This window comes from Primulina tabacum, chromosome 4 (genome assembly GCF_025594145.1).
Source record: "Primulina tabacum isolate GXHZ01 chromosome 4, ASM2559414v2, whole genome shotgun sequence".
Lineage (NCBI taxonomy): Eukaryota > Viridiplantae > Streptophyta > Magnoliopsida > Lamiales > Gesneriaceae > Primulina > Primulina tabacum.
In genome coordinates this window covers 2,901,641-2,919,157 of record NC_134553.1, presented here as the reverse complement: position 1 = coordinate 2,919,157, position 17,517 = coordinate 2,901,641, and the positions used below count along the sequence as shown (strand labels likewise).

The 17,517-nt window shown below is 32.7% G+C and overlaps 2 protein-coding genes across 3 annotated transcripts; one reads left to right on the top strand and one right to left on the bottom strand.

The window, feature by feature from the left end:
* The first annotated feature begins 4,031 nt into the window (after positions 1-4,031).
* Positions 4,032-15,960, top strand: LOC142542415 (putative WRKY transcription factor 40). 2 transcript variants are annotated; one of them, XM_075649038.1, is made up of 5 exons: positions 4,032-4,381; positions 4,485-4,531; positions 4,934-5,260; positions 5,390-5,506; positions 15,451-15,960. In XM_075649038.1, exons 1-5 carry the CDS (start codon positions 4,279-4,281, stop codon positions 15,823-15,825), a joined length of 969 nt encoding a protein of 322 aa, XP_075505153.1. In that variant the 5' UTR covers positions 4,032-4,278; the 3' UTR covers positions 15,826-15,960. The 2 variants fall into 2 exon arrangements, with proteins under 2 accessions (XP_075505153.1, XP_075505154.1); XM_075649039.1 differs by having other exon boundaries at positions 4,034-4,368; positions 4,475-4,531.
* Positions 6,552-9,476, bottom strand: LOC142541276 (zinc finger BED domain-containing protein RICESLEEPER 2-like). Its single transcript, XM_075647842.1, has 3 exons — positions 7,454-9,476; positions 7,287-7,366; positions 6,552-6,778 (listed from the first exon to the last, which is right to left on the bottom strand). The coding sequence occupies exons 1-2, from the start codon at positions 9,474-9,476 to the stop codon at positions 7,305-7,307; spliced, it is 2,085 nt and encodes a 694-aa protein (XP_075503957.1). The 3' UTR covers positions 6,552-6,778; positions 7,287-7,304.
* Positions 15,961-17,517: the final 1,557 nt, after the last annotated feature.

Genomic DNA, 17,517 nt, shown 5'->3' with positions numbered 1-17,517 from the left:
CTGAATAACATGTCCAACATCCTCGTCAGAAAAGATATTGATAGGGAGAATCGAAACCATAACCACTGATCAAACGTTCATCTATTCTATTGATTCGAACAATCAATCTCTTAGCCGACCATATATATATTTATAGATGAGTAGAACATTTATCTTACTAACAAACAAGTTTTAAAATGAATCGATGTTTACATTTTAAAGTAAACCTATGGAAATTATTTAATCAGTCTTCCTAATTGGGAATAGCGATGGGCTATGGAAGATTAATTCGATAAATTAAAATAATAATGTAATAAATAAGGGAAGACGTGTCAAATTCGTACTCCTAGAAAAAATATATCTTTATATGCATGCATGGGCAAATGGGACAAGACATATCCATATTCAAACTAGGTGGAAAGGGTCTGATTGACCAATAAAATCAACAGAAGCCAATTAATTTATTCAAAAGAAGATTGTGGTGTCAATTTTTTGTATCCTTTTTTTTGAATTTTTAAATTAAATATAAGAAATACCACCAAATTAAAGGGGCCGTCAGAGAGATGGTTCAGTTCTTTTTTATGGATAAAATTTTGTCCGACACTTATTTTAGTAGTTTCACAAATAAACAATTCGTCTATTGCTGCTTCGTTTTTTTCCTGAAAAAGAAATAACGATTATATAAATATAAATATATATTAAAGTGCAATTTTTTTAATTTTAATTTCCCTTCCGTTTGATAAATATTTGCTTTCCTGGTATATTAATAATAATAAAAAAGATAAATCAAATTTATAACAACAGCAACTTCAAAGAATTTCAGACGACAAAGTTGAAAACATCAAATTTGTTCTTGACAAAGAATCTGTATAGTTTACTTCTTAGTTATCTGCTTATTTTACATTTGTATCAAAATACATTTCATTCTAAAATTTTTAGATGTGATTATCCAAAAAATGAGAAGAAAGATAAAACAATATTGGTGAACTATTTAATTTAACTATTTAATTATTAAATTAAATAAACTAAAATTTTGGCCGGATCTGGTCATCATATTGAGTTCAAATTCCAACCCTCGTGCTTAGAAAGTGAAGAGTGAAGACTATGTTGTTTTCTCGACTTCCAGTAAACGACCCTTCATTTTCACTAGTAAACAGATAATTTTATTTATCGGTACTGAAATAATATTTTGGGGATAAATTTGGGTATTTTAGTGACAAAAAATAATCATATTATCTTACTTTTATTTAATAATGAAAGTATATTAGTATGGATTATTTGAGAAGAAACTATTACGAAATATTTTTTAAATATCTAACATTACTATATATATAACATATATTTTTTTCGAAAATTGTCCTTATATTATAAAGATATATAAATTTATTTTATGTATAAATTAGTAATTCTAAGAATTTCTCATCAATTTTTTCGATATTTATCCCAACTAACTATTATAGGTAGGAAAATATTCAATTTATTTATATATTATTTTTAATGTAAAAAATTAAAATTAAATCAAATATTTGAGAATTTTTTTACATATAAAAATCATAATTAAACTAATTACTTGATACATAAAAATTTTAGTGTAACATATAATATTAAATATATTATATTACACATGACGCATGTGCGGTGGTGCTACTCTTATAACAATTATGTATTCTTAATTTAAAGACCTTTAATTTTAACTAATGCACATGTGTAGAATATAAATATTATTTAGAATTAAATTAATTTTCGTAAATTTAAATTGAATTATAATTTTTGCTTCCTAACGAGATGGTTTAAAGAAAATGTGAGAAGTTTTTGAAAGAACTATTTAAATTTTTGTACATTAGTTATTAAATATCTTGGAAGAAAGATAAAGATAAACTTGGATATCTATTAAATTTATCGAATATAATTTTTCTAAAAAGTTTTTAGACTATAATTATAATTATAATTATAATATAATAAATATATGTTTTTGCAGATTTTCTCAATTTGTTTATTATGGGAATATATATATATATATATATAATATATATATATCACAGATGTTACTGCTTAACTAAATTATATATTTTTTAGATGAGAGTAGAAAATATTCAATGAATATGGACGTAAAGTTAACCGATTTGCACTCGGTTGTTCAACGAACACGACATCCATCATCTAGTTGTAATTGATTTAGTCTTGGGCCATGCCAAAGTCTTTTTTCTAAGTTTATTTAATCCGACATTTTTGACAAATTCTTTAAATAATATATTTTTATTTATACTTTGGATATAACAATTATCTATACTTTTGTAAAAAAAATTAAAATTCAAGATTTCGAAGTAGGCGATATTTCATTGATAATCTAAAAAATTTAATTGCCATGAAATAATAAAGAAAGAGGAGAAAAACAGTACTCCTGCTTCCCCCTTTTTTTGATATATATATATTCCAAGTTTTGTACAAGTTTTCCCCCTTTTTTTGATGTATATATTCCAAGTTTTCACAAGGACATAAGAAATATTAAATGTCGACAGAATTAATTGGGAAAAATTGCATTTATTGTATATTTATATTTATGTGTTTTTTTGGTCATTTATGTTGTCAAATTATAGTTTTAGTATGTTATCTCTGTTTTTCTGAGATTCTAATAATTTTTTCGACGTGATATTGGTGTGATGCCGACATGTTACTAACGTGTGCAATGTCTTCTTGGTAGAGTATCATCGTATCCTAACATCCAACATACTGTTGGGACGTTGTCCGTTTTCTATTGTCCATATTGGAACAATAATCTAATCTAAATATAAATTTATAAAGACTTGAAATGTATAACGAAAAATCATCGGGACAAGAAATTAGCGAATCTTTATGCGACTTCACATCGAGAATATTAACATAGTTTAGTCATTCCATGACATAACTCCAACTCCTCTATATTATGTCATTAAAATAATATTTCGTAGTGGAAAATGCGAAAACAAACGTGACGGGACAGCCAAGCAAAGCCAAAAAATTAAGTCCCACGGACAATAAATAAATCATTAATAAAAAAAATAGCGATAAATCAGTATAAAAACTAGTTCAAAGTGAAATCTTAATTTAATTACAGTATTATTATTTTATAGGTAAGGCTCGCACGTTGTTCCGTTCTAATTCGGTCAAAGGCGGGCGTGACTTTGACTTATATCAAACCACTCCCAATATTTGAAACGTCTTCAATAACTTTTCTCCATTTAATAAATGCGAACTTGAAAATAAACTACTATTATTTCCTCGAATAAAATAAATAAATAAACTAGTATATTTATATTTTAAAACGACTAGGCGAAGTTTAGTTTAGTTTTGTTTTGCTGTGTTTTTAAAATTCTTTTAGAAAATATCTCTCTTTTAAAGAATTTGACCTTCGAAAAGTGACAACTCCTATTTATTTGGAGCAAGTTTAGATTTTTTTCCATATTTTTGGGAAATTACCTTTTTCAAGAAATATACATCTGAAAAGATTATATTCATATTTAGGGAAAAACGAAAAACTAAACAAGAATATAGAAAATGATCGTTCCCTCTCACTCGGAACATGCTTCTTCTGGTGTCTGTTAGTAACTTAGTTTGAAAAACTAAACAAATAAATAGTTTGCAAAATACGTTAGTCTGATAGACAATATTAAATTAACGAACAAATTATGTATAACAAACTCGTCCCATGTTGATGGGGATATCATGAGCTACGAAAACTTCTATTGAAACTCAACTATCAAGAAGGTTAAAACTTTAATATTATGGAGAAAAAAAAATTACTGAAAAAAGCCAAATTTAAATGTATTTCACATTTTAAAATAACTCAAACAACTTAAAAAGCTAAAAATACATTTATTTTGACATCATTAACTCAATAAATGTTATTTTCCCAATATATTTCACATTTGCTCTCTCTTAATATTTATTTATCTTTTTTTTTTCATTTTTTTTTGCCGAATCAGCCGACCTTACTCTAACTTCTTGCTATATCCATGCTGTCATAAATTCAAAGATAAATCCAATATACTTTTCATTCTCCGGCAATCCATCTTCCTTCCCAATCCCCACCTCTTTGTAACTTGTCGGTTCAATTGTATTTATTTAATTTTTCTACCCTCTCTCACTCTTCATCTATCTATACATATATGCACGCATGTACATATAATATTCTCTTCATTGTTTGACTATTGTGAGCAGCCAAAAGTTGCACTCTCGGATATATAGAACATATCAAAGATCTAGAAGAATTTAAATTGAGTTAAATTGTTTGGAATTCACCTTCTTGAATCTGCGGAAGATATGGAGTTCATTAGTCTTCTGAATAATTCATTGGATCTGAATTCGAAACCTCTTCGGCTCCTTGATGAAGCTCCTGAAATGTTTAGTATGGTAATCTTATTTAGTTCTTTGTCACAGTAAATTGAATGCAGTTCAACTTCAAGTTGTGTTTGGTAATGAAAGTTTGGTGATTGCTTTTGTTTGTTCTGGATTTCAGAAACATGAAGTGGAAAGCAGTTTGAAATCGGGAGCAAGAGTATGTGCGAAACAAGAGGTCAGTACATCCACAAGAACACATATTAACATGCAAAACACACTGTAGCAACTGATAGCAATTGTGTTTATATGGGATTATTGCATATGAAAGAAATTTTTTTGTCAGACATATTTCATCTGGAATTTGACTGAAAACTAAAATTATTGCATATAGGTAAACTTTGTTGTGTCGATGTAAAAATTCTGGTTTCGCTTCTGACAGTGTTCGAGTTCTTGAAAGTAATTACTGATCGAGAAAAAAACGTGAACATGAGTGAAATATGTGTTTAGTTGTCGGCCCGTCTAATGAAAATACAATATGCTACTAACTTAATTACATTTGAAATCGATGGAGCAAATCAGTTGAGTTGTTGATATTTTCTGAGTCTTAACTTCATTATTATTGTTTCTGGTCAAACAGAGGGGTGCTTTGATAGAGGAACTGAATAGGGTGAGTGCTGAAAACAAGAAACTGACTGGATTATTGACGGTCATGTGCGAGAATTACAATGAATTACAAAACAGATTAAAGGAGTACAAGATCAAGAATCCGGAGTTAGATTTGATTTCAAGAAAGAGGAAACCTGAAAGTGGTATCAACAATAATATTGAAGCAAACATTATTAACGGTTCTTCTGAAAGCAGCTCCAGCGATGAAGATTCGTGCAAGAAACCGAGAGAGGAAGAAGACAACAAAGGAAAGATACGGCGGACTTATGTTCGAACCGAAGCATCTGATGCAAGTCTCGTAAGTAGTAATGAATATAATCACCACAGATTCAAGACACACACACACACATGACACATACATATGTATATCAGTTTGTTTTTTGGTATGTGTCTTGTATTCAAAGACTGTAAATTTCAACGGTTGCAGTTAGTAAAAGATGGTTATCAGTGGAGGAAGTATGGGCAGAAAGTGACTAGAGATAACCCTTCTCCGCGGGCTTACTTTAGGTGTTCTTATGCTCCAAGATGCCCAGTCAAAAAGAAGGTAATTTGATAGTTTAAAGATGAAAGAATAAAAATATGAATAAGATCTTTGTACAAAAATATGAAAAAAGTTGGAAGATATATTAGAAAAGAAAGCTGAGAACTTCAGTTTTATTCAACAGAAGCTTTACAATTTATAGACTAATGAATAACCAACAAACTAACAAATTGCCTATAATTTAGGAACTGACAATTGACTTATTAAACTTGACTAACAAATAAGAGGTGGCAGCTTTGATGCGAATAACCAACACTCCTCCTTGCATTAAGGGCTGCAAACTCCAAGTCTTTGTCTAAGAAACTCAAATTTGTTTGCTGGAAGAGGTTTTGTGAATATATCAGCAAGTTGGTCTTCAGATTTGCAATAAATCAGGCTCACTTCTCCTTCTTTTTGCACTTCTCTTAAAAAGAACAACTTGATCTTAAAATGTTTGGTTTTTCCATGAAAAACTGGATTATGTGATATTGATATCGCGGCTTGGTTGTCAACAAATACCTCTGTAACATTTAATTGCTTCAAGTGTAAGTCACATAACAACTTTCTCAACCACAATGCTTGGTTTGTTGTTGCTATAGCAGCAACAAATTCCGCCTCTGCAGTGGATTGTGCCACATTTTCTTGCTTCTTGGAACACCAAGAAAACACACCAGATCCTAGATTAAAACAATACCCAGATGTACTCTTCATATCATCTTTGGATCCACCCCAATCACTATCAGAAAATCCTGTCAACTTGAAGTTTTGACACTTCTTGAATTTTACACCATAGTCAACAGTAGGGGTGGGCGTCGGTCGGTTCGGTCCGGTTTTTCTCTACCATGTTTCGGTTTTTCGGTTTTTGGTTTTGAATATTTTTAGTCCAAAACCAAACCATTTTATTACGGTTCGGTTCGGTTTTTTCGTATTACGGTTCGGTTTAGACGGTCGGTTACATATGGTTAGCTAAAATTTTGTTAATAAATAAAATTATACGTCACTTTATGTCTATAAAATCTAAATCATAGTATTTGTCAAACATTTGATTTGTGGGACTTAATCTTATATATATATAATGTGTTGTGTGCAAACATGTCATGCGAATATAATAACAATATATAACTAATTAACTATGTAAACACCGAAATGCTTGAAGCCAACTGAATATTCAGTAATAGGAAATATAACAAAGTGTCAACAAGATCGAATGGAACTCCACGTCTGACAATCCCAAAACAGTTCGTATGGCCATCTCCTTCAAAATATTTGAACTTCCAATTCTTAAATTCCAAAATCCTGTTTAGCAAAAAAAAAAAAAGACATTAAATTCATTACAATTATAAAGTGATTATGAATCACAATTTTGAAACAATAACTTAAACTTATTGAAATTAATTGCAAAGATTTTTCACAAAGTCATAAAAAAAAATCCTTTTTTTATGGAAAAAAACAATAAATTCATTACAACTAATAACAATAAGTGTAAATGCTTAAATCTAAAAATGCATTATCTTACCTTCCTATAATGATATTGATCCCAACCAGCCTTGCTTCTACTTGTGTACCAGAAGATCCTGTAATTAAAAGTATCCTTTAGTATGAATAGTTCAGGGTTAGGTAGAACCTCACAAACAATAATTTTTTCAAACACAATAGCTTGGTGGAATTGTAGTATTAGTGTGAAATTGTAGTTCTGGACCAGATCTACACAAGGCATCTTCATCTTTCAAAATAAAATGGAAGCTTATTGGCTTAGCAGTTTAATGCACCAAATACAAGATACATTAAGTGAAATTTAACTTACAATATTTCATGGAAATGTTTATATATTGGTTATGCAAGAATCTCTTCCAATGCAAGAATCCCTTCTAATATTGATCAAATCTAAAAAAAAAAGTAAGAAAATTATTGCCAACATTAAATAACAAAATAATTTTAAAATAAAACATAAAAAATACACAAATTTATTACCAGATTCAATCTCTTCAAGATGATCCAAGTCTTCTTCTACTTTAATGGGAGAAGATTCTTTTCGGAACCAATCTTGAAGGCAAATGAGAGCTTGCACTAATCGAGGTGTTAATGAACTTCTAAATGAATCTAGAACACGTCCCCCGGTGCTAAAAGCATTTTCCGACGCCACAGTAGAAATAGGAATCGCTAACACATCACGAGCCATCTCAGCCAGAGTAGGAAATTTGGAAGAATTAATTTTCCACCAAAGCAAAATATCAAAATGTTCATTTGCAACGTCAACATCTTCATCGAGATACCTATCTAACTCAATCTTAGCATCCATATTTCCACTTTCAGCCTTATGTCTCAAGTATTCTTGTTGTATTAGTGTTCTTTTATGAATATTTCCTATGTTTATACCCGATGGCTCAACTTTACTAGTGGATGATCCTTGAGACATTTTTGAAGTGACCTTCTTATATCCTTCAAACAAAGAAGTCATATACAACTTTATTTCAACTCTTAATTGCTCCCCTTTCTCTTGCCCATACATCTTCGAAAGCACAAAAGCCACATAATCAAATTTGAAACGAGGATCAAGCACACATGCAATAAAAATCATCTTATTCATTTTTCCTGGAGCACCCCGATATTTGTCAAATTTAAATTTCATCCTTTTTGCCATCGTAGCCAAAACACTGTCATCATTCTCTGCCAACAACTTTAAAACACAAGAAAGCTCGCCAATTTCATGAAAGTGGATATTTGAAGTAACATATGATGAACCTGAAACTCTCAACGTAAGATTATAAAAGGCTTCAAGAAACTTCTCCATTTTTCTCACATTTTCCCAATCAACACTTGTCAATGCACCTACATCCTTTCCATCTTCACAAACATGGGTAAGAAGATGATCCAACAATCCAGGATCATGAATACCATAACTTACAAAAGCATTTTCAAATTCCAAAGCAACTTTCAACATCAAGTAAGTAGAATTCCACCTAGTAACAACATCCAAACACAATGACTTCTTACTTGTTATCTTTTCAAGTTCACAACAATCTTTGAATTTTTTAATCCTTGCAGGAGATTGTCTAATATATCTTATAGCTTGTCTAACTCGTCTCACTGAATCTCCAACTTCTTTCAAGCCATCTTGAACAATGAGATTGATTATATGAGCCACACACCTCACATGAAGGTGTTTACCATCCATCAAATTACTTCCCCATTTACTTAATTGGTTTGACATCTCTTTCACTGTAGTATCATTCGAACTAGCATTATCGACTGTGATAGTGAAGACCTTATCCAAACCCCAATCAAGCAAACATTTAGTGATAACAATTGCCATATCATCGCCTTTATGGCTAGATATTGGAGAAAAATTTAATATTCTTTTTTGCAAATTCCAGTTTTTGTCAATAAAATGAGCAGTAAGACACATATAATTAATTCTCTGTATTGAAGTCCATGTGTCTGTTGTAAGACAAACTCTTAGACGTGTCTCCTTGAAAAAAAGCTTAAGATTTTTCTTTTCTTCCAAGAAAAGTTCAAAGCAATCCCTTGTAATAGTCCTACGAGAAGGAATTCTAAATGATGGTTGTATCACATTTATAAAGTGTCTAAATCCTTCCATTTCCACAAAACTAAAAGGTAATTCATCGACAAGTATCATCTTGGCCAAAGCTTTCCTACAACCTTCTTGATCAAATCTCCAAGCATTGATTATTATATGATCTTTTGAAATGTTTTGAAAGGCTATTTTTGCTTGTTTAGTTTCCACATTACATGGATATTTTTTACACTTTTTCAAATGAGCACCCAATGATGAAGTACCATTTAAACTTGAATCGGCAGCATAACTTGAACCACAATAATTACATTTTGCTCTACGTGTCCCATTAGAATCCTCATATTTCTCAAAATGTTCCCAAATAAGAGATCTAGGTCTTACAGATTTTCGCTTTTTCCCAACATCAACCGAATCTACAGATGACGAATTAGGAGTTATCATTTGAACTCTTGCTTTCATCGATCATACCCTCCTTTTCTGCCATCTATAAAAAATGAAACAAATTAACCAGTCAAGAAACAATAATGATAAACATTGCATGTGTGCCCTTGCAAAATCAAACCAGAAGTACTCAAAATAAAAAACTTTAATTGCTGAATCAATAAACATATATATACATAGATATACAAACATATATGGAAACCATGAACTAATTATAGGAAAAAGCAATAATGTATCAATGTATATGTATATAGAATGGACAGTAGGTTCGATCAAACCACAAGACCCATTTTCCTCTCTTTCCTCTCTTTCCAGTAATTTTGTACATATTAAGATTCAATCAACGCCCTTGATTAGTGGGTTCGATCAGCCAACGATTGTCATCTAATTTTTCTGGTAAAGATGACTCAACTTTTGACATCAAAAGATCAACTTCGAATATTTCTTACTTCATGAGCATAATAATATACCAATTCTTTAATTTCCAATCAACAATATATTAAGCAATATCCGAAATTTTGGCTCGACCCAACTTTAACCGATAATTTAAGAGGATTCCATTTTGTGAAAATCGAACCGGATTAATTAAACAAAATCTACGTCAATTTTGTCCTAAGATCAAAGAATCTAACTCTTGAATCAAGTTCAAACCGATTCTTTTTCCAAACTATTATTGTCATTCCGAATCACATCAAATATAATCCAACAATTTTTGTGCGCATCTAGACAAAAATCAGATTCACCCCTCCAAAATTTCTGCTCCCCTGCCAGCCCCCGCCCCTCCCACCCTTGGCGTTTCAGAATATGTCATGGGTACTGGAGGAGGAGAACTAGAGCCAAAACCATGTTATTAAAAACGAAATTCGAAACAATAAAATAACTCATTTGATAATATAAAGTAACATCAACATCAGAACACCATAAGCTATAAACGAGCGTTGCGTTGTGGTCTGCATACCTATGGGCTGTGGACTATGGTGAGTGCCGAGTGGTGACTGGTAGTCGTAGTCTCGTAGACGGTAGTGGTGAGTGGTAAGGAAAAAAAACGTCGCCCTAAGAAAGAAAAGAAAACATATTGAAAATTTATGGTTAAATCCAAATAGGCCCATAACCCATTATACAATATGGCCCATTATTCATAAAAGCCCTATACTTAACAATAACATGGCCGGTTCGGTTATTCGTTTTTTGGGGGAGTAAAACCGAAAACCGAACCGAAAAACCGAATCTCATAAATTTTAAAACCGTAACCGACCGAAAAACTGATAAAACCGAACCATTTAAACCGAATTATTTGTTTCGGTCGGTTTTTTCGGTTTTTCGGGTTTTATGCCCACTCCTAGTCAACAGTCCCTTTGATATATCTAATGACTCTTTTTGCGGCTTGAAGGTGTATTTCAGTAGCGCAATGCATAAAAAGAGAGAATGCTTACAGCAAAAAGAATATCTGGTCTTGTAGCAGTTAGGTACATCAAACATCCAACCATACTTCTGAAATATCTTTCTTCAACTTTGTCTGAACCATCTTCCTTGCTTAAGCTTTCTTTTTGATTCATTGGTGTAGCCATTTCTTTGCATTCTTCCATATGAAACTTTTTAAGTATTTCTTTAGCATATTTTCTCTGACAGATGAAAACTTCTCCATCAGCTTGTTTGATTTCTATGCCAAGAAAATATGTCATTAGCCCAAGATCCGTCATGTCAAAGACCAGCATCATATCTTGCTTGAATCCATCAATAAGCTTGGCATTGCTACCTGTCACCAACAAATCATCCACATACAAAGACAACAAGAAAACCATTATTTTGTTTCTTAAAATATAGGGTGACTTCTGATAGACTTTTTTCAAAACCCAAGCTCAATAAATGATCATCTATACGACTATACCAAGCTCGTGGAGCTTGTTTTAAGCCGTAGAGTGCCTTTTTTAGTAGGCACACTTTGTCTTCATGGCCTTCTTCAATGAATCCTTCTGGTTGCTCAACAAAGATTTCCTCCTCCAGTAGACCATTTAGGAAGGCTGATTTTACATCTAGCTGGAATATTTTCCACCCATTTTGAGCTGCTATAGCTAGGACCAACCGTATAGTGTCTAATCTGGCAACCGGGGCAAATGTGTCTGAGTAATCGACTCCAAAAATTTGAGCATATCCCTTGACAACCAGCCTAGCTTTGTGCTTATTGATAGACCCATCAGCATTGAACTTGGTCCTAAACACCCATTTTACTCCAATTATTTTTCTATCATTTGGCCTATCAACTAGCACCCAAGTCTTGTTCTTTTTTACCATCGATAGCTCCTCCTCCATTGCCTTTTTCCACTTTTGGTCTTTAATGGCTTCTTCATAACATGCAGGTTCACAAATGGCTACACTGCATCTTTGATAAATATCATGAAGTGATCTTGTTCCACGGATTGGTGGATCATCTTCCGTTTCCGCTTCAATTTCTGAAGTTTGGATTGGCAAACTTGATTTTATCTTGCTTGTAGATGTGTCTTTTGTTTGTTCCCAGTTCCACTTATCTTCCTCAAGGAAGAACACATCTCTGCTAACAATTAACTTCCCTGTTTGAGGTTGATACACCTTGTAGGCTTTAGAGGCAGAACTATAACCCACAAAGATGCATGGTTCGGACCTTTTGTCTAGTTTATCCCGCTTGACCTGTGGAACGTGAGAGAAACAAATACAACCAAATACTCTTAGGAATTTGAGTGAAGGTTTATAACCATACCATGCCTCGAATGAAGTTTTATCCTTCAAAGCCTTGGAGGGCAATCTGTTTTGCAAAAAAACTGCTGTACATGCTGCTTCAGCCCAAAATTTCTTGGGTAACTCCTTCTCATGAAGCATACATCTGGTCATCTCCATTATATATTGGTTTCGCCTTTCACTAACTCCATTTTGTTGCGGAGTATATGGAGCAGTTAATTGGTGTTCTATGCCGGCTTTCTCACAGAACAAATTGAATTCCTGTGAAGTGTATTCTTTTCCATTATCAGATCTTACCGTTTGAATCCTACAACCACTTTGATTCTCCACAATTTTCTTGAATTTCCAAAATACTCCAGCAACTTCTGATTTGAATTTTAAGAAGAAAAGCCAGCAAAATCTTGTAAAATCATCTATAAAACTGATGTAATACCGACTACCTGCTAATGATGGTGTTCTTTGAGGCCCGAATACATCTGTGTGAATAAGTTGAAGCTTTTGAGTGGCCTTCCAAGTTGACTTTGGGAATGGTCTTCTTCTGTGTTTACCATATTGACAAGTATAACAGTTTAACAAGTGATTTCCAAAGTTTGGTAAGCCAATTGTCAACTTTTTTTCCTGCATGAGCTGCATCTTTTCCAAAGGACAATGACCGAGCCTCTTGTGCCATATTCCAATGTTGCTGATTTCAGTAGAATATGCAACAAGTTCTTCTTTCATGGGATCAAAAGAAAAACTATTACCCTTCATTCTAACCTTGAGAGTTTCCCGACTCATGGCATCAAGAATGCGACAAAAACCATCTTTAAAGATTACTTTAAAGCCTTTCCCCATTAATTGACCAACACTTAGCAAATTCTGATCAATTTCTGGCACATAAAGAACATCAAAGATTTTCTTTGTACCTGCAGCACTTGTTATGGCAATTGTTCCTTTTCCTTTGACAGAAATGTAATCACCATTTCCAATTTTTACCTTAATGATATCAGTTGGCTTGAAATCTATGAAAAGTCCCTTGTCATGAGTCACGTGGTTGGTGCATCCGCTGTCAATCAACCAACTTTCAGATGAGCTAATGCTTGCAAGGCAAGATGCCACAAAAAGCTGATCCTCATCCTCTTGATTTGCAACTTGGGCTTCAACTTCATGATGATGAGCTTTTTCTTTGCATATCACTGCCTCATGCCCAAGTTGATTGCACTTGGAACCCTTAGCATCAGGTCTCCTCCAGCATCTAAATGAAGGATGACTCTTCTTTCCACAATGTTGGCAAACTGGATACGAATTTTTTTGATTTCCATTTTTTCCTTTTGGAAAGACGGATGTACTCGCTTCATTCCGTTCAAAATTCTTCTTCTTCTTTTTGTATTTGGCCAAATTTTGATGTTTGGCTGCCAAGGCTCCTTCAGATGTTGTATCCTCTCTCATTTGTCTTCTCTGCTCTTGTGCTTGCAAAGCATTCAACAATTCAGCAAGAGAAATTTTTGTCAAGTCTTTTGTATTCTCCAAGGTAGTGACAGTTGCCTCATATCTTTCAGGTACTGTAACAAGAATTTTTTCAACAATTCTTGTGTCGGTAAATTCAGATCCAAGAAGTCTTACTCTGTTTGCAATATTAAGAAGCTTGTTAGAGTAATCTTTAATTGTCTCTGAGTCTTTCATTCTTTGACGTTCGAATTCCCTGATCAAGTTTAGAACTTGCATCCCTTTAATTCTTTCATCTCCTGCATATTCTCCCTTTAGATAGTCCCAAATTGCCTTAGTTGTTTTGAGAGACATAATTCTTGTGAAATCGTTGCCGAAACCGCTGAAAATAAGCATGCTTCTGCCTTTGATTTTCTTGTCTTTTTCTCCTTTTGTGTCTTGATCTGTGCCATAGTAGGATTAGCTGGAAGAGGTTGAACATCATAATCCTCTTCCACAGCTTCCCATAAATCCAATGCGTCCAAGTACGTTTCCATACGCACTGCCCACATTTGATAATTTTCTCCATCGAAGACTGGTGGAGCCATTGATGAAAAATGAGATTCACTTTCCATTTCAAACAGTCAAATGAACTCACATATCCCTTAAGAAGAGAGCTCTGATACCACTTTGATAGTTTAAAGATGAAAGAATAAAAATATGAATAAGATCTTTGTACAAAAGTATGAAAAAAGTTGGAAGATATATTAGAAAAGAAAGCTGAGAACTTCAGTTTTATTCAACGGAATCTTTACAATTTATAGACTAATGAATAACCAACAAACTAACAAATTGCCTGTAATTTAGGAACTGACAATTGACTTATTAAATTTGACTAACAAATAAGAGGTGGCAGCTTTGATGCAAATAACCAACATAATTCAACATAGTACCTATTCTCTGTAAGCCAAATTGGAATAAACACGCATGATATTATGGTGATTATGATAAATATATGATAATAGCTAGCTCTAAGATTGTGATTAGGGGTGGGTACGATACGGTATACCGTACCGAACTACGATACCGTATACCGTATCGAAAATATCGGTATGGAATTTTTTCATACCGATACCGAAAATTCGGTATACCGCACATTCGGTATACCGAATTTTCGGTATGAAAAAAGTTCATACCGGTACCGTACCGACACCGAAAAAATTGTCGGTATACCGAAAACATTTTGGTATATCGACAATTTTTTCGGTATACCGAAATTAAATTTAAAAATAATAATAAAAAAATTATTTTCGGTATTTCGGTACGAAAAAAAAATATTCCATACCGATACCGATGCCGAAAATTTCGGTACGGTATGATACCGTACCGAAAGGTATGATACCATACCAAAAATTTCGGTATACCGATTTTTTCGGTAAGTTTGGTATTTTTTTGGGTACGATTTTTCGGTATTTCGGTATTTCGGTATTTTTTCCCACCCCTAATTGTGATATATATTTTATATAATTATGTGTACCATATTTTTCTAATTATATGCAAAAGCAAGGAAAACAAATAATTTCATGGACTCATAAATTTTTGCGTTGAAAGTTGATTTTCATGGTATTGCATTTTTGTCTCTTCGTTACTCTATTCTACTTTAATTCTATGTATTTTTGAACAAAAAAAATCTAACTCGAGATATGAAAAAAAGGAAGAAATATGAGCATAAAAGGGAGCAAATCTTTTTGCCGGCACAAGCGAAGATAAATGATTTGATTAATTAAAGGCTGATGCAGAAAAATAGTAGCTCTCATGTACAAGACTGATTTGATTTCCAAGGAACTAATTAACCTCTACTTTTACACTCTCACAGGTTCAAAGAAGCATGGAAGATCAAGCGGTTCTAGTTGCAACTTATGAAGGGAAGCATAACCATCCTCAACCCTTGAAACTCGAGGCAAATTCTACCCCGAATAGGAGCGCGAATCTTGGTAACATGCCATGCTCGACCTCTCTTAGTTCATCCGGACCTGCAGGGATCACGCTCGATCTCACCATTCCAAAGACTAGTCATGATGAAACTACAAGGAGTAAGTCAAGAGGCAAAATCGCTGCCCCTGAACTCCAACACTCTTTGGTGGAACATATGGCTTCTACTCTAACCAGAGATCCCAATTTCAAAGCAGCTGTGGCAGCTGCCATCTCTGGAAAGTTTTTTCAGCTAAATACTCACACACAAAAGTGGTAGAAAGACTGTTTGCTTGTCGTTTGATCATTTGTTAAAATTAGAAATAGATTTGAGTTAGAGATTTACAGATGATGTCATGCACTCTCAATACTCGAAGCGTGAAATCAACAGGATTCTCAAAATTTACAAATTAAATTTTCAAGAACACCAAAAATTTGTATTATATAAATATGATAAAACTAGAAATTTTAAATTGATGTGAAAGCAATCTAGTTATAATCAGAATAATTGATAACATAAGACGCTTGCTTCTACTAGACAAGAAACAACTTTGGCTTGAACGAAAGTTTCCAGACCCGAGATTGGGTATATATGCAAATCAGAACTTACATAATTTTGTCTTTAGTTGAAGAATTAGGCACTAAAATGCTCAAAATCCCATGGAAAACTGATACAATTCCCACGAAAAAAGATGATCGTATGTACCCATGCAAACCGTTCATATGAACATAAATAATACAAGAATTGCTTTTGGGTGCAATAATTGTCTCTGTTTGATAGAGCGATCGAACCGTGGTACTTGAGCTGCTGTGCGGTTTAAAAGATTTTAGTTGCACCATCACTGCAAGCTATAGCTTTTGGTAAAACGGTAAGCACTCGGTCCTACAATTGGTATCAGAGCCAAGGTCACGAGTTCGATTCCCGTTGATTGCAAGGAATACTGCAATTATTGGAAAGGAGATTGTTGAGTGCAATAATTATCATCTTTGTTGAGTCTGGTCCAATGCCCAAATATCATGTGGCCCCTTTTGCCATCCACTGGCCATGAATCTTCCAAGCACAAAGAACACATTAATAGATGATAACGAAATTTATCAAGTACCTAATGTTTATTGGTATAACTTCAATGTATTCTCATTTTGAATACCATAGTTAATCTCTTCTAATATAAAATGATATATTTAAAATATATAATAGATAATATGAATCGTTTGAAGATCTAAAATTTAATTTTTGTTCGTACCTAAGATCTTATATTTTTTTAAAAAAAAAGTACTATTTACATATAACTTTATTTTATATAAATATTTACTGTAGGTAAAAAAATATTATAAATACAGACAATCCTACAGTGTATGTAAAAGACGAAATCTTTTTGACGCTCGAACTTTAAATTTAATTTTTTTATGAGTTAAAAGGACATTATCATTATTGATTTGTTCAATTAACCAAGACAAGTGATTTGCCGATACCCCAAAATCTATACTTATCATTATCTGTATGCAAGAAAACTTTCCACCAATTTTTCAATTATATTTGAATGTGTCTGATATTAAAGAAAACAATTCATAAAAAAAAAATCACAGTGAGATCGTCTTATATGTAAATTTTGTGAGACATAAAATCTTATATCCGAACCGAATCATCAAAAAATATTATTTTAATTTGTATATACAGATCGTGTCAATTTTTCTCACGGTATAAATTTATGAGATCATCTCACAAAAAACGTAATTTTTCTCGAAATAATCTCACTTTTCGGTCAATAATGTCTAGAATAGTTAATTTTTTTATCTTTTGTAAACATTTCAATATGGTTCCAATTTAATAAAAACTTTTACTTTATTATTTCAATGATTAAAGTTTTCTTTTCTTTCCTTATTCAATCAATGTAGTGGGATGATGAATCACAACGTATTTGCTTTTAGGTAGCAACATAATTACGAAGATACGTAATGAAAAGATGCGGTG

Excerpts from the sequence above, each read along its gene's own strand:
- LOC142542415 (XM_075649038.1), top strand. The coding sequence starts at position 4,279 with ATGGAGTTCATTAGTCTTCTGAATAATTCATTGGATCTGAATTCGAAA. Across the intron at positions 4,382-4,484 it reads TAGTATGGTAATCTTATTTA|TGGAAAGCAGTTTGAAATCG; the intron begins GTTCTTTGTCAC and ends AGAAACATGAAG. Across the intron at positions 4,532-4,933 it reads GAGTATGTGCGAAACAAGAG|AGGGGTGCTTTGATAGAGGA; the intron begins GTCAGTACATCC and ends CTGGTCAAACAG.
- LOC142541276 (XM_075647842.1), bottom strand. The coding sequence starts at position 9,476 with ATGAAAGCAAGAGTTCAAATGATAACTCCTAATTCGTCATCTGTAGAT. Across the intron at positions 7,367-7,453 it reads TCTTGAAGAGATTGAATCTG|ATTTGATCAATATTAGAAGG; the intron begins GTAATAAATTTG and ends TTTTTTTTTTAG.